At 54.6% G+C, this 17,147-nt stretch overlaps 1 protein-coding gene across 3 annotated transcripts in view; it reads left to right on the top strand.

Moving 5' to 3' along the window:
• The window catches only part of FAM117A (family with sequence similarity 117 member A), a 54,600-nt gene that overhangs the window by 32,924 nt on the left and 4,529 nt on the right, over window positions 1–17,147 (top strand). For 2 of the 3 annotated variants that reach the window (XM_003358095.6, XM_084984732.1), the window contains 5 exons: window positions 8,011–8,106; window positions 10,393–10,503; window positions 11,216–11,350; window positions 13,041–13,242; window positions 14,989–15,139. In XM_003358095.6, coding sequence (XP_003358143.3) covers window positions 8,011–8,106; window positions 10,393–10,503; window positions 11,216–11,350; window positions 13,041–13,242; window positions 14,989–15,139 — 695 coding nt within the window. Of the gene's footprint in view, window positions 1–5,242; window positions 8,107–10,392; window positions 10,504–11,215; window positions 11,351–13,040; window positions 13,243–14,988; window positions 15,140–17,147 lie in introns of all 3 variants that reach the window. The other variant, XM_084984731.1, reaches the window with a different exon arrangement.

Raw genomic sequence — 17,147 nt, 5'->3', positions numbered from 1 at the left:
TGTGCCACTGTGGGAACTCTGTATGTGAAATTATACAAAGGTATTTCTTCATCCGACTCAGAACTTCAACCTTCTCAGCAGTGACGTTTTGAAGAGTCAACTCTTCTCTCACTTTTGTGGCAGTTTAAACCCATTCCTGTTCAGCTTCCGAACAAATGAGCTGTTCTCAGGAAAGAGGAAACAGGGTGGGGAGAACACAGGCTCAGAGGCAGCCCGAATCCTGGGGGATGCCAGGCCAGCCGCCCTTCCTTCACCCGCTGCTGGAGCGTGCCTGCCCCGCCTGCGTCGTCGGAGGTGGGGTGGCGGCCAAATGGCAAAGGGTTTTCTGCTCTCACGTCCCCCGTCGTGCTCTGCTGAGCACATCGCGTCGTCAGCCGCTTTCTTTTATTTATTTTTTAAATGAGATCCGTTTTCAGATGTTATTAGTGAATGTTTGAATGCCCAGTCCTGTTCTTGGCAGGTCGGAGGGAAGAACCAGGAAATGAGAACAAGATTTGGCCTTGGTGAGTCTGGATGCCAGCTCCATGAAGGCCAGGGAACGGAGCGCCGAGTGTCTGGCACAGTTTACAGGAGGGGGCTTCTCCTGGGAACACACCACCTTGGACCAACAAGAGTTTGCCGCAGTTAAAAACCGATGGCGCTCTTTCACTCTGGGGAGAGGTTTGAAGGGGGAGCACGCCCCACGTAGCAGGCAGAGTAGGCCGACTTCTTGGGAGCCCGGGTCACTGCTGATCCCTGCCCCCCCACCCCCAAAAAGGGCAAGGGGGGTAGGTTATGCTTCCCATTCACAGGCCTGGAGCACACACCCCTTTCTTTTTCCCGAGGAATGTTTAGTCCAAGCGTGTCTAGTCATGGAGGGCTTCCTGGAGGAGCAGGACTTGAGGTTGCTTCCAGTGGTGTAAGCTCATGCTGGCATCCCCCTTCATCAGACATGGGCTCCCACGCAGCTCCCTGCCTCCATCCTCGTATCCCTGTATCCCTCTCATTTCTTGCTACCAGCCTTCTAGGAAGCCCCCACCCCACTCCTCAGATAGCATTCTCTTTGTCAACTCAGGGCAGGCTTGGCCTCAGATGTTCTCTGGCCGGATTGAGAGGCATGGGCTCTAGGCTGTGTGTTTTTGCTCAGGCTCCAGCTGCAGGCCAGATCTTTTATGTAACAAGTCTGGGCTTCTTGCCACAGCAAGACAGAGGTCAGCGATGCGCCTCCGTGGGTCTGGCAAGGCCAAGCCATGCAGCTTTCCTCTTTCCCTGGGATGGGCTCCAGCCCTCGAGGAACTCTTAGCAACCTGTCAATATTGTGGCTGCAGTCAGGAGATGGGAGAGTTCTGATCAACGTAGGCATCCCAGCCCAAGTATGCACTCTGCCCCATCTTTCATTCCTGGCCTCCTGGGAATTTTCTGCTTCTAGGTTTTGGGCTGCATTCAAATGCCTGCTTGAGCGCCCTGGCCTGGCACAAGCTACCTCCTTCAACACTGGCGTTGATGCCATGAGACCTGAGCCGCTCCCTCAATCACAGATGCCCCTTCCCAGCTCAGCCCGACCTCACCCAGAAAGGACTGGGGATGAGGGAGAGGTTTTCTGGGGAGATGGAAGAGCAGAGGGGAGGTAGGGAGGCAGGATCTAACAAAGCCCTTGAAAGCTTTTAAGTTGCTAAAAATAAGGGATGCCAGCGCCTTTCCCTCATGCCTCTGAGCTCGAGGCGGGGCTGTTCCCACCCCTCCCCTCCCCTTCTGTGCCTTCTCTTCTGGCCACACCAGTGTGGTACATCCACGCCTCTGGCAGGCCCTCCCTTCTGCCCCCCACCCCAACTCACATCCTGAGCCAGCTGTGGAATGTGTCTCTGGACACAGCCTGGCCCTCCCGGGGCAGAGCTTGCAGGAAGGACAGCAGCCGAGCAGCTTGGCTTCCCCCCACCCGCCCCCTGCCACCACCAGCACCCAAGCAAGGAAGAGCCCTGCAAGTTTCATGGCCGAAGACCTGCCATTTAGACATCCAGGCACACTGCGTCCTTAAGGCTTCTTACAAGGCAAGAGGTGGGGTTAAAAGCCCTGGGTTTTTGAACAAAGCAGGTGGCCACCTGTCCTGCTGTTCCCTCCCTGGGCTCAGCTGGGGCTTAAGCTCATAGGCAGGCACGAAGGATAGCATGGGTGGTTCCCAGGCAATTTAGAGTCTGACATGGAGCGCTGGCTTCCCCAAATATCGGGGGCAGGTGAGGGAGAGAGATGGATGGATCTTATTCGGGAAATGGCTTGTGGATGCGGTGATGAGTGATGGTGTGCTTCGGGGCTGCTGCCTGCTCTGAGCCAGGGTACACGACGGGAGCAGGGTGGCCAGGTCGCCCGGGGGACAGCTTGGTGGCTGTTAGGAAGCACTTGGGTGCAGTGGGAGCTGGACACGGAGGGGCCAGTCAGCAAGGACTAGGAAGGCTCTCGGGTGATGTCACCATTATCTAGAGGTTTCTTTGCGCCTCGGAGGATTGTCTAGGTCAATCTCAACATGCTTCCCCTTTTCTGGAGTGCCCTCCACCGGGTCAGCTGGCCTCTCAGAGCTGGCCCCCAAGCGCTTTGAGCTGGGCTTTTCTGGCGCTGGGCCACGGTGGGCGATGGCCACACAGGCAGGTGGTTGCGGTCGCCCCCGCCCTCCTTGCTGCGAGTCTTCTCACACTTTTCTGGAGGGAGGAAGTGGTCTCACCACAGCTGGGATGACTGTTAGAGCCCAGTTCCCCCGCTGGTGTTCTCATCGTGCAGACAGACAGGACCCTGGGTGCCCGCTCCACCTGGCCCCTGGTCCTGCCCATCCCTGGCCCCGATTCCTCCCAGGTGCCAGGTCCGGTGGGGAAGGCCTTTCTGATCAACTTTTGTTCCTTTAGGCCTGAGTTACCCTTTGGGGGAAAAAAATGAGCTTAAATCCCTGACACACTTCTTGGAGTGTCCTGAAGGCCAAGGGCAGAGGTGGCATGCTTTGTTGGGGAAGACTTCCCTTGCCCTGACTTTCCTACCTGTAAGCCGGCCTCCTCCTTTTCCCAGCCCAGTGCCTCAGCATGTGGTGATGACACACGATTCAGCCCGCTCATCACAGCCTTTCTTTGCAGGTGTCAGGGCCCGGGCCCAGTGCCTGTTTCCAGGACTGATGAGCAGGACTGGTCAACAGCACAGAATATTTGCAAATAGGTTCATGATGGAAAATCTGAGGGTCACACAGTCACCACAGGGCCAGGGATGATGGCCTTGGCCACCTGCAGCCAGCGTTCCCGGTGCTGGCCGGCAGACCACCCTCAGAGCCCTTCCTGCCTCTTTTTCGAGCCAGAGTCCCTCGGGGCTGATTCCCTGCTGGATTTCTTTCTTTCTTTTTTTTTTTTTTTTTTTTTTTTTCTATTTCTTTGGGCCGTTCCTGCAGCATATGGAGGTTCCCAGGCTAGGGGTCGAATTGGAGCTGTAGCCACTGGCCTACACCAGAGCCACAGCAACACGGGATCCGAGCCGCGTCTGCAACCTACACCACAGCTCACGGCAACGCCGGATCATTAACCCACTGAGCAAGGGCAGGGACCGAACCCGACCCTCATGGTTCCTAGTCGGATTCGTTAACCACTGTGCCACGACGGGAACTCCATCCCTGCTGGATTTCGGTTCCACCGCGTAGTTACGGAGCATCAGTGCTAGGCCAGGCACCACGCCGCTCTTCACATCTGCGGGGGTACACTGGTTATGTTCCCAGGACCCAGCCAAAGTCACAGGAGACAGCGCGGACCAGGACTCTTCCTTGCCTCAGCAGCCGGATAGGAACTTGGTCGGGTCGAGGGCAGAGAAACAGGTTCCAGTGGGGGTGGGATCTTGGCTCCATCCCACCCCTGCCTTCTTGTTACATCAGGCTGCTCTTTGGAAGGCCGTCCACGCCTCCCCCAGTGATCCCCCGTGTTGCTCTGGGATTTCAGACTCCCGGGCAAAGCTTCCTTGGTCTAACCCACATCCAGTTTTGCATAATCCGAGCATCATCTGCTTAGTTGGCTAGTGAGGAGCCCCGCTTCTCCCTCGGCTGCTCCCCCTGGGCCAGGGTGTTAAAATACATCTGTTCCATTGCATGAGTCCCTTTGACAAACATGGCTGCCCTGCTGAGCTCAAGCTTTATCCTGCTCGCAAAGGGCCGTCTGGAACGACTACTTGTGGTGCCGTTGCTCAGCATGGCTTGGCCCCTGCTGTGTCCTGAAGGGTCCCTCTTTGAAGGGTAGCCTTCCTTAGCTGTGATATTTCTGGGCTCCCAGGAAACCTTGGCCCAGATGTCTGTGGTGAGATGCAGGAGGAGGGGGTCTGTCCACCCAGGGGTGCTGGAAATCAGGGGCGGGGCATGGTCCCCACGCCTGATGCTCCCAGTTCTGTGGGAGGGGCCAAAGCCCACCCTGAGCACGTGCCTGCCTGAAGAATCCTTAAGCCCAGCATGTAAAGAGCTTCGAATGTATAATAACCTACTGTATTAGGTTCTGGAGGCTGATATAACAAATTACTTCAAACTTAGTGGCTTAAAACAGCAGAAATGTATTCTCTCACCATTCTGGAGGCCAGAAATCTGCATTCCATTCCACCAGGCCAAGATCAAGGTATTGGCAGGGCTGTGCTCTCTTTGGAGGCTCCCTGGGAGACCTGTTCCTTGCCTCTTCCAGCTTCTGGTGGCTGCCAGCTTTCCTTGGCTTGTGGCCACATCACCCCTGTCTCTGCCTCCCTGGTCACATGGCCTCGTCTTCTTCTGTGAGTGTCTGATCTCCCTCTGTCTCCTGCTCCTAAGGACACTTGAAACAACATGCAGGGCCCTCCAGGATAAGCCGGGGTGCTCTTCCCATCTTAAGGTCCTTAACTTAAGCGCTTCTGCCGAAACTTTGCCCCATAAGGTAATATTTATGGGTTCCAGGGACTAGGACCTGATTTCTTGGGGGGTCATTTTCTACTTGTCCACCTGCTGACCTCATCTCTTCTGCTCGTGGCTCGCTGTGCCCCAGCCACGCCGGCCTCCTTGTCATTCTCGAATGTACCCAGATTCACTCCTTTGCACTTGACTCTGCCCTCCATCCGGGTTGCTTTCACCTCCGATATTCACACAGCTCCCTCCTCACCTCCTTTGTGTTCCCATCAGATGTTAACCTTTTCACTGAACACTTCCCTGACATTTAAAATCATGTTCCCCCGCCCAGCCCTCCTAGCCCTTTTGTCCTTTTTTAGGCCTGCATCTGTGGCATATGGAGGTTCCCAGGCTAGGGGTCTAATCAGAGCTGTTGCCGCCAGCCTACGCCACAGCCACAGCAGCACCAGATCGGAGCCGCATCTGCGACCTACACCACAGCTCAGGGCAACGCCGGATCCTTAACCTACTGAGCAAGGCCAGGGATCGAACCCACAACCTCATGGTTCCCCACTGGATTCGTTTCTGCTGCGCCACGATGGAACTCCTCCTAGCCCTTCTTCGCTATACTTTTTCCTCTTAGTACCTAGCACTGTTTAAACTAGACTAGAATGTCAACGCAAAGGGGACAAGGATTTTTGTCAGTCTGTGCCTTGTCGTGTCCCCAGCCCCTGCAGCACTGCCTGGCACACAGTCTGCATTGGGAAACTCTTCGCTGAGTGAGTTTACGCTGAATGACGTATACCCTGAACCCCTCCGAAGAGAAGAGATGCAGAGGGAAGCAGCAGGTCATGTGGGATGGACAAGTTAGAAAGGGCTTCCTGAGAGCTGGTCAGTGGGGAGCTGAGATGGGGAGGCCAGGCTTAGAGGTCAAGGGATAAGGAAAGAAAAAGGAGCTGGAGCTGGATTTGCTGGTAGGACAGGGAGCCAGGGACGGGGAGCTCACGGATGGAGGATAAGATGGTGAGGTCTCTGGTCAGGGTGGGTGTCAAGGCAGAGTGATGGCCTTAGCAGAGCAGTTTCCAGGGGAGGCAGGAGATGCTGGGAAATGCTGCCAAGCAGATTGAGGTGAGGCAAGGTGGAGGGAGGAGATGACCCCAGCTGCTCTAAGTTTTCACGTCCTTTCTAACCCCCAGAGCTAGCCCACGTCTCTCCTTCCACCCCCTCACATCTCTCTGAAGAAAGAGGCAGTGGAAGAGTTTGCAAGAGATGTGAGTGGAATTGTGGCAGCCTGAGTGTGGCTGATTTCGCTTCCCTGTTGCCACCCACCTGTGCGTGCAGGAGCTTCCCGAAGGAAGGGAAATGAGCATTGGCACCTTCACCTTTGTCGCACCTGCCCTGTAGCCTCTGCCACCTTTCCAGGGCTTTGATGAACAGACCTAGCTCGCTATAGGCTTGGCTTTGGCGGTGGAAGGAGCCTGTGCACATCTGCTGGGCTCTGGGGGCTGTGGGAGAGGCGGACTTCTCTTTTCAGGATATGCAGCAGCCTTTTCTGAGGCTCTGTCTGCCAACATACTGGATTTTTGTTTTGTTTTTTTGGCCATGCCCATGACATGTGGAAGTTCCCAGGCCGGGGATCGAACCTGCACTACAGCAGTGACAGTGCTGGATCCTTCAGCCGCTAGGCCACTAGGGACCTCCAACACCCTGGTGTAGAGAGATGCAGGCATTTGGAAGTAGACCAGCTGCTTGGTTTCCGTGCACTGTCAGAGCCAGCTCCACCTCGAGGGCCTTGGGGTGCCAGCCGGAGAACGTGCTGTCTGCCCTTTTGCTAAAGTAGGAATAGTGGGGATGCATCTTGGGGGGTCGGGGGGTCTCCCTGTGGTGCTGGCCTCAGGGAAGGGAGTCGGGGCAGTTGTCACAGAGCCCAGGAAAGGTCCTGATGGGTGGGCAGCTGGGAGAAGGAAGAGGCAGGGCTGGGCCCCTGTGGGCCTTCTCCTCTGCAGCTGGCGAGCGGGACGGCTGCTCCCACAGCCCCGCGCTCAGACTGCCCCCGCCGAGCTCTTCTTCACAGCTGTTGGGTGGTGAATTGTTGGGCTTTTTCCTTCTTTTCCTCCCCCATTTCTGTTTGCAACAACCCCTCGGGGGAGGTCAGCAGATCTGTTGGAGGAGACGGTTCCCAGGCCCTCATGGTTTTGGCAGCTTGTGCAAAGAAGTTCAAGAGGAACTGGTTCCACTGGAGCGGTCCCCTTGGGCCCCTCCCTTGGAATGAAAGGAGGGATGCTGGTGGTGGGGAGGGATCATGCTGAGAGCCAACCGCTTCCTCCCTCCAGTGGGAGCTCAGGAAGTGGGTCTACAGACACCCCCCCACCTCTGCCTCCATCTTGGTTCCCCCATCTTCTGTGCAGCTGGGAGGGAGGGTGGCAGACTGAGAGCCCCGAGAGCCCGGTTCTTGCCAGGGGCAGAGCAGAGTCCAGGAGAAGGAGCTGTGATGAAGCCCAAAGCGGTCAGCAGTCAGGGCTGAGCACAAAATTCTGGCTTCCTCCTTTCTGAAAAGGTCCCCTCCCTGCGCATTTAGGGAGACTTGGAGGGCTCCCGTCACTTACTCCGTGTACAGGGAGGAGTCTCAGGACAAGCACAGAGGTTCGGGGTGGAGAAAGGGCTGTCTCTGTTGACCTTTTTCCTAGTCAACTAATTCATGATTCCTTAATGGAGTCCCTTCGGGTAACTGCTTTTCACTGGGCTCCCAGGAAACCTGGGCCTGTGCTGGGCATGCAGATGGGGAGGGCGTCTCGGATGCCAGTGGTTCCCTGAGCCCGGCCGTGCTCTCTTGGAGCTGGTGGGGATGGAAAGGGACAATACCTGTCCTCACTGCTGGGGAGAAGCATGCAGAATAAATAGCTGGGGCTCCCGTCCGTGTGTGAAAGTCATAGAGAATCATAAAGACCAGATGGGCCTTCGTGGCTCATCCGGGAGGGTCTCCTGGAGCAGGTGGATTGGGAAGCGGCAGTGCAGGTGGAGAAGCCTGAAAGAATAAAAGAGGCCGGCAGTGTCCAGAGGTGGATGAGCAGATGAGAGATGACTGCAAAGAGCCACCATCTCCGTCTGGGAAATGGTGTGTCTGCTTCCCCAGGGCCTGCTGGAGAAGCCCCTGTCTCACCGGGTTTCTCTCTCTGCAGACCCCCCTGTCCTGGCAAGAGCTTGAAGGTGAGCGCTCCAGCTCCTGCACACACAAGCGCTCAGCGTCCTGGGGCAGCACAGACCACCGAAAAGAGGTACTGCCCCCTTTGACTCTGTGGCCAATGGCCTTGTCTACCCGCCCCCCACCCCCCAACCGTGGAGGCCTCTGCTCCAAAGCCAACTCACATTTCCAGTCTCACTTGCCTTGACCCAGCCTCTTCCTAATGGGATGACGCCTTCATAGCTGCCTCCCAACCTCCTGGTGGCTTGGCTTTAGGAGTCCAAACCCTCCTGCAGGCAGGGGCTTGGCCGGAGACTCCTGGTGCCCTCCAGCAGCCAAGCACAGGATGGGAGTGACCATTGTTCTCGTGTCACCTTGAGCTTTGATCCAGGAAAGGGGTTCAGAGACTGGAGAGAGTGAGTTTCTGAGAGTTGGAAGCCCCCAGGCTCGTTCGCTACTTAACTATTCATCCAGCCTTATTATTATTATTATTATTATTTGTCTTTTTAGGGCCACACCCACAGCATATGGAGGTTCCCAGGCTAGGGGTCGAAGCAGAGCTGTAGCCACTGGCCTACACCACAGCCGCAACCATAGCAACGCCAGATCTGAGCCACGTCTGCAACCTACACCACAGCTTACAGCAACACCAGATCCTTAGCCTGCTGAGCAAGGCCAGGGATTGAACCTGCAACCTCATGAAGGCTAGTCAGATTCTTTCCCATTGAGCCATGATGGGAACTCCTAGCCTTATTTATTTGTTTGCTTTTTAGGGCTGCACCCGCAGCATACAGAGGTTCCCAGGCTAGGGGTCGAATCAGAGCTACAGCTGCCGGCCTACACCACAGCCACAGCAACACCAGATCCAAGATGGGTCTGTGATGTACACCACAGCTCATGGCAACTCCAGATCCTTAACCCACTGAGCGAGGCCAGGGATCTAACCCACATCCTCATGGATCCTACTCAGGTTCGTTAACTGCTGAGCCACGATGGGAACGCCCCCAGCCTTATTTTTAAAAGGAGGGAGAAATAGAGTTTCTGCTCTAGTGCAGTGGATTGATGATCCTGCTGGTCTCTGTCAAGTTGCTGGTTCAAACTCTGGCCCGAGCAGTGGGTTAAGGATCCAGCATTGCTGCAGCTGTGACGTGGGTCACAGCTCCAGCTTGGATTCAGTCTTGGTCCTGGAACTTCCATATGCCACGAGTGCAGCCAAAAAAGCAAAAAAGGAGAGAGAAAAATAGCGATGTGTTCTCACACAGTTTTTCCTGGCCCTCCTTCCCTCTCCTGAGGGTCCCAATGATTGAGGGCGAGTAGAGAAACGCATAGACTAGATTCCAGGGCTCCCAACCCAGCTCCGCCTGGCAGCGTGCTGCGGGGGTGGGGGGGTGCCGCTTGCCAGGGCTCACCCTTCCCAGGGGAGTAGCTTCTGCCCTCTTGGTCGTAAGAACAGAGAGAATCTGAAGTATTTAAGGCTGGTGTATTTAAAATTTGTAATTATCGGAGTGAGGAGGTTATATGCACTAAGAGTGAAGAGATCCAGGATTACAGATGTGACTGTGACAGTGTTCAGAGGTGTTGGTGATGCTCCATGATTGTCACTGGGGGTGAAGTTGGGACACCAGCTGATATTCCTTCTTGAGAGGCTGCGCCTTGCTCAGTGTCATCTGCTTGAAAATGGGGGGAAATCCTTCCATCCTTCCTGGACCCAGGGCCTTTGAGATGGCTGTGAATGGACGTTGAGGTGGGACTTCAAAGCCATTACTTTCCATTTCTATTTTTTTTTTTTTTAATCTCTTTGCCTTTTCTTGAGCCGTTCCCACGGTATATGGAGATTCCCAGGCTAGGGGGTCTCATCAGAGCTGCACCCACCAGCCTACGCCAGAGCCACAGCCACACAGGATCCGAGCCACGTCTGCGACCCACACCACAGCTCACGGCAACGCTGAATCTTTAACCCACTGAGTGAGGCCAGGGATCGAACCCGCAACCTCATGGTTCCTAGTCGGGTTCATTAACCACTGAGCCACGATGGAAACTCCCTCCCGTTTCTATTTATAGGGTCGTATTCCATGCCTTTGGAATCCGTGAAAGACAAAAATGGTTTCAGTGTCGCATATTTAGAATTTGGGAGACCCTGAGCCATCTGCGGAATACGCGGTAATTCCAAAACTCAAATAATCCGGTTAATATGGTGTCCAGCTTGCCGAACCTGTCCCCATAGTTCTGAACACCACTGAGGGATTCTGAGATGGAAGATTAGCCTCCACTTTCCTTTTATGTGTTTTCCTGGGCACCAGGCGGGAGCTGCCCTGGAAGAAGGGACCCAGGGCACTTTCGCTTTGCTTTACCCGCCTGTCCTCCCCTCTCTCTTGGTCAGATCACCAAGTTGAAGCAACAGCTGCAGCGGACAAAGCTGAGCCGCAGTGGGAAGGAGAAGGAACGGGGCTCCCCCCTCCAAGGGGACCATGCTGTGCGGGGAGCGCTGATGGTATGTTTCCCCAAGCCTGTCCCCTCTGGCTTCCTCCTTGCCCCCCAACCCCACCCCTCCCACAATGCACACCCACCCTAAGGCCACGGAGGGTCCAATGAAGTTTTGGTGCAAACTTGGATTTGCCGAGTGGCATTGGAAAGGGCTTCTTGCTGTGTGGTCTCTCTCCTCCATCCCCAGCCCCTGCGCAGCTGAGGCAATGATGCTGACTCTAAAAGCGCAATCTAGGGAGTTCTCATCGTGGCTCAGTGGGTTAAGGACCTGACATGGTGTCCATGAGAATGCGAATTTCATACCTGGCCTCGCTCAGTGGGTTAAGGATCCGGTGTTGCTGCAAGTTGCGGTGGAGTTCGCAGATACAGCTTGGATCTGGTGTTGCTGTGGCTCTGGTGTAGGCTGGCAGCTGCAGCTCCAAATTGACCCCTAGCCCGGGAACTTCCACAGCTGGTACAGCTGTAAAACTAAAACTTAAAAATGAAATAAAAAAATAAATTAAAAAAAAAAAAAAAAAAAGCACACTTTAGATCTCTCAAAGCTCTGCCCCCTGGAGAAAACCCCACCAAATGGACCAATTCAATTGTAACTGTCCCTGAATTCTCCTGTACTTATTTGGTTCTGCTGTGTAGACCTGACCGTTAGCCCCTTGGTCAGACCCGATAACTGTACAAGGCTTGGTGGGGTTCAGTGATGGCTTCATTTGCCTCCTCCTCAGGCGTCCCCTCCCAGCTTCCCCTCAGGGTCCCCTGTCCTGCGACTCAGCCCCTGCCTGCACCGGAGCCTGGAAGGGCTCAACCAAGAGCTGGAGGAGGTGTTTGTGAAGGAGCAGGGCGAAGAGGAGCTGCTGCGGGTGAGTAGGGGTGGCACCCTGGATGCGCAGACAGGCAGTGTCTTGCTGCGTCTGGACACGGGGACGGCGAACGCGTGCCGCCTAGGGGCTCACAGGCTGCACGTGCATGTTAAGAGAGCCACATGGGGAGTTCCTGTTGTGGCTCAGCAAAAACGAATATGACTAGTATCCACGAGGACACAGGTTCAATCCCTGGCCTCACTCAGATCTGGCGTTGCCGTGAGCTGTGGTGTAGGTCGCAGGCGTGGCTTGGATCTGGCATGGCTATGGCTGTGGCACAGGCTGGCAGCTGCAGCTCTGACTCAGCCCCTAGCCCGAAACCTCCGTATGCCACGTGTTCGGCCCTAAAAAGACAAAAAAAAAAAAAAAAAAAAAGAGAGAGAGAGAGTCACACATGGGAACATCATCCCGTGGAAGGAACATAAATTGAGTTTATGAGACCCAAATGGACTTGATCCCAAGAACGGCAGAGCTGGATGGTACATTGGGGAAGGCTTTTAGGGGGTGAATGGAAAGAGAAGGAGCAAGGCCCCCAGCTGTGTGAGGAAGGGACAAGGTCTCACTCTTCAGCCCAAGCAGCAGCTCACAGTTTGCCGCTGTCACCCTCACCGTCATCACCGTCACCCAGCTGTGCCTCAGTTCAAACAGCCCCGGTACCCATCCCTCCATCTCTGGCTGGTGACACAGATACAGGGCGCTCATCCGTCATGCCCAGTCACCTGTGCGCAGCCTCCCCCCACCATACCTGGCAGAATTATTTGCTTCCTTTTCTGTAGTCTCAGGCACAGGTTTATACTGACACAGGACAACTGGGGAATGCCAGTTGGGCAGTATTAATATAATTCTCATGGGCACACTCCTCAGTTTATAATTTACTTGCTGGTTGGTTTTCAAGTGTGTGCATGTAGGATTTTGCACATGCACACAGACGGGTGAGCCGTGGATACCGGGACCTTTGTATGTTAAAAACGGGGGTGGGGAGTTCCTGTCGTGGCTCAGCGGTTAGCGAACCTGACTAGGAACCATGAGGATGCGGGTTCGATCCCCGGCCTTGCTCAGTGGGTTAAGGATCCGGCGTTGCCAGGAGCTGTGGTGTAGGTCACAGACACTGCTCGGATCTGGCATTACTGTGGCTGTGGTGTAGGCTGGCTGCTACAGCTCCGATTTGACCCCTAGCCTGGGAACCTCCATGTGGGTGTGGCCCCAAAAGACAAAAAGACCAAAAAAAAAAAAAAAAAAACCCCAAAAAACCGGGGGCGGGTGTACTTAATGCATGATGATAATCTGCACGCCTGTCCCAAAAGGCACACAGCTGTTGCAGTGTCCTGGTGGCGTGCCCCCTCCATGTCCCCATGCGTTAGTCACCCTTGTGTTCCCAGAGCCTGACACACAGGAGGTCCCTGCCCTCGTGAGGCTCACAGCTTAGTGGGGGCAACACACTGATGAAACCGGTAAATAATATGTAGTCATAAAATGCTCTCTGGGGGAAAAGAAGGCAGTGCTCCGGGAGCCACAGCAGGAGGTGGCCTGTCAGATTGGGGGTTGTTGGGAACGTCGGTGACACGAGGAAATGGTGTCCTGCTGTCACTGTGTGTTGTGAAACGATGAGGACAGTGAGGGGGGGGACCCTACAGGTCCCCGGCCTGAAGAGACCAGCCTGAGTGTCCTGACCAATCCTCAACCCCGGCAGATCCTTGAAATCCCTGACGGGCACCGCGCCCCGGCTCCCCCCCAGAGCGGCAGCTGTGACCATCCCCTCCTCCTCCTGGAGCCTGGAAACCTTGCCAGCTCTCCCTCCATGCCCCTGGCATCCCCCCAGCCTTCTGGCCAGACCAGCCGTGAGGAACACCGGGGTGCCACTGAGGAGCTGGCATCCATCCCCACCGACAAAGGTAAGCTGTGGGGTGGGGTCATTGAGACCGCAGGGCCCACTTGGAGTGTCTGTCCCTGCCCTTGCCACCTCTCACCAGTTTCTGACTGGGCCTTTTTTACTCACTAACCAACTAGAATCTTTTTTTTTTTTTTTTCGCTTCCCATTTTTCAAAGTTTTGTTGAAGTAGATTTGATTTACAGCGTTGTAATCATTTCTGCTCTCCAACAGAGTGATTCAGTGCGACATGCCCCCACACCCATTCTCTTTTAGATTCTTTTCCCGAATAGATTCTCTCAGAATATTAGGTCGATGGAGTTCCCCTTGTGGCTCAGTGCTTAATGAATCCGACTAGGAACCATGAGGTTGTGGGTTCGATCCCTGGCCTTGCTCAGTGGGTTAAGGATCCAGCGTTGCCGTGAGCTGTGGTGTAGGTCGCAGACGCGGCTCGGATCCCACGTTGCTGTGGCTCTGGCGTAGGGTGGCAGCTACAGCTCCAATTCGACCCCTAGCCTGGGAACCTCCATATGCCACAGGAGCGGCCCTAGAAAAGGCAAAAAGACAGAAAAGTCAGGTTGAGTTCCCTGAGCCGTACAGCAGATCCCCACTGGCCAATCATTGCATACCCCTCGGTGTGCATATGCCCCACCTGAACCACCCCCCTCCCCACCCCGTCCATCCTTCCCCCTCCCCAACTCAATTATCTTTATGAGTCATCTTTATTCTGTCTGTCCTACTGGTCCTGGATGTAGATTCTGCTTTATAATTGATATGAAGTGTCTGCACTTAGAGCCCACTGTAATCCAAAGAAGCGGTCCCTCCCGTCCCCCGCTTTGGGCTGAGGTTCAGCTTAGGAAAGCCCAGGAGCCTGTTCGGGTATCCACTGTCCCCCTTACCAGCAAGACATCTCAGGGTGGTTGTGAACCTGTAAATAAAAGAATGTAGTCGCTTGCCCGGGGTCACACAGTTTGACCCAGATCACAACCCAGGCTTTCTGACTCGACGTCTCCACTTTGCACTGTGCTGTGGCCGCGTCACTGAGAGGCCAGGATTGGAGGCCTTCTTCCCGGTGATAATGACCTTGCCATTCTAAAGCACTGTTGCCTGTATCTCCTAACTTGATCCTCACAGCAGCACCAGCACCTCACAGCTGGTCAAGGGCATGATTTCACAATATGCAGGTAAACAGACCGTAGAATACAAAAGAATACGTGGGCATTAAATACAGGTAGAGTCACTATTGGCAACCGCCCGGGTCTGGGTACATTGACTGTGCAGAAAGGGAGAGGACTCTTATCCCTGCGAGTGGGGTTGAACCAGGACTGCCTCTCTGAGTCAGTAGGAGAGCTCTTCCTGGAAGAAGGGATAGATTTTCAAGGCTGTGGAAAGGAAGAAGCTGTGGTATGTTGGCAGGCAGGGCGGTGCAGTCTTGCGAGAAGGCAGACCCACAGACGTGCGGATTCTTTTGCGTTGGAGGCTTGGCGTTCCAGTCGGACGCAGCCTACTTCCCCGGCGTGTGGCCTTGGTATGAGACCTGACTTCTGCATCCGTCCAACTGTATTATGTATCCTGTATAGCAGACTATGTGTTTTTGGAAGCTGCCTCAGAGGTGTTTTAAGCTAGGGTGTAGACAAACACCCGGTTGAGCTTAACCACAGCCACCCACGGTCCCTGTCCCCCAGTCCTGCCTCCTGGCACCAAGGCCTGAGCTGGGGCAAGCCGAGGCCTCCCCTTAGTGCCACCGGACTCAGCCTTGCTCTGTGTGCAGCTTCCTCTCCAGGCCACCCCGCCTTCCTTGAAGATGGCAGCCCATCTCCAGTCCTTGCCTTTGCCGCCTCCCCGCGGCCCAATCACAGCTACGTCTTCAAACGGGAGCCCCCAGAAGGCTGTGAGAGAGTGCGGGTGTTTGAAGAGGCCACGTGAGTACCTCGCCCCGGTGGGGGGTGGGGGGGCACACGAGGGAGGCACAGGGACGCAAGCCCCTGATAGCCCCCCCCCCTTGCGGCCCTGATGCTCCCTCGTCCTGGAGACGCTGTCAGCCGTCGATGCCGTCCTTCCATGATCAAACTTGTTGACACTGCCTCCTCTGAGCACCTAAATCTTTGCTTATCGTTATCTCCATAGAAACGTGCTCTCTGCCCACATGCCAGCCGCAAACACAGCAGGAGCTGGAAAGGAAAGAGATCTGAAACCTAAACCCTTTGTTTCTTCTATTTTTTTTTTCCATCGCTGGGGAAGGTGTGAGAATTTGCTAGACTGTAAGCAGAGAGCGAGAGAACATACTAGTCACTCTCTTCGGGCAGAGCTCAGGAGTGTCTCCTGCCCACAGCCGTGGAGGGGAAGCCGAAACAGCTTTCTTGTTGCTTCTGAGTCGCATCTTCCCCCTGCCGTTGCAGCAGTGCAAGCATCGTGAACTTCCAGACAGAAATTTCTAGTCCTTGCCAGTAAGGAATGTGGAATATTCCCAAGCCAGACTGGACAATTCAGATGTCATTCTGAAGCTGGTTTCTTTTTTTTCTTTTTTTGGTCTTTTTAGGGCCACACCTATGGCATATGGAGGTTCCCAGGCGAGGGGTCTAATTGGAGCTGTAGCCGCCAGCCCACACCACAGCCACAGCAACGCCAAATCCTTAACCCACTGAGCGAGGTCAGGGATCGAACCCACATCCTCATGGATACTAGTTGGATTTGTTTTCTCTGAGCCATGATGGGCGCTCCCAAGAATTAGATTCACCAGCGCCACGGCAACACTGGATCCTTAACCCACTGAGCGAGGCCAGGGATCGAACCCGAAACCTCATGAGTCCTAGTCGGATTCATTTCCTCTGTGCCACGATGGGAACTCCTGAAGTTGGTTTCTTTATTGCGCTTCCCTCTCATTAGCAGAGAGAAATCTTGAGCTGCAATTTGCCAAATACCCTACTGTCCCCTTAGCAGGAGCTGAGAAGAAAGCTCCCTGTAGTCCCCCTGCCAATAGAATACTCACTGGGGCCAATTCACAGCAGAAGCTGTGGTTTCAGTGGCACTCAGGGAGTTGAGTTACGGAGCATGAGTGGCAATTTCACTAGGACAGGGCGTGGGGGCTGGATGGCTCCCTCTGTATCTCAGATAAGGCCGTGGTGGTCGCAGGAGGTACCTGTATAACCCAGAGTGGGAGTTAAGGGGAAAACCACGGGGGCTGGGCTTTGTTCCCATCATCACCGTTGCCTGGCGACTCTCCCAGAGCCCTCAGTCCTCTGGGGCGGTGTTGAGGGAAGGCGCCCGATGTCATAGCTTACGCAGCCTGAGCTCTTGTACCCTTCCCAGTCTGCACATCTATGTAAGAGTAATTACAGCCTGGGATTGCTTGCGGCAATTAGGCTGTTGCTGGTCTTGATTCTTTGGTAAACTGATAAGACCAGAGAAGTTTAAAGTTGTTTTTTTATTTTTAAATTATAGTTGATTGCACATGCCTTTTGTACTGATGTATTTCTGTAAGACAGAGTCCAAGAAGCGGTGTTCCTGGGTCAAAGAGTCAGTTCTTTTACCTTTTTTTTTTTTTTTTTTTGTCTTTTTAGGGCCACACCCTCAGCATATGGAAGTTCCCAGGCTAGGGGGTGGAATCGAATCGAAGTTGTAGCTGCTGGCCTACCCTACAGCTCATGGCAACTTGGGATCCTCAACCCACCGGGTGAGGCCAGGAATCGAACCTGCGTCCTCATGGGTACTAGGCGGGTTGGTTAGCACTGAGCCACGACAGGAACTCCCAATTTAAAGTCTTTTCATCTGGCTTCCTGCCCCGGTGTTAACCCTTTAAGAGAGGTGGTGAGCCGTCAGTTACTTTCTCAGCTATCTTGGGATAGAAATTCCCAGCTCATGGGGGTCTCTTTGTTGCATGAACTTCCCTCCTGGGAGGTGCTTGTGTTTGGTGGTTCTTCTGCCCCATTT

This window comes from Sus scrofa, chromosome 12, assembly GCF_054392235.1.
Source record: "Sus scrofa isolate SSC_HxYL_T2T_F1_AM1 chromosome 12, Sscrofa_HxYL_maternal_Yorkshire_Landrace_v2.0, whole genome shotgun sequence".
NCBI lineage: Eukaryota > Metazoa > Chordata > Mammalia > Artiodactyla > Suidae > Sus > Sus scrofa.
Note: the sequence above shows the minus strand (reverse complement) of the source record. Positions and strands in the feature narration are given on the sequence as shown.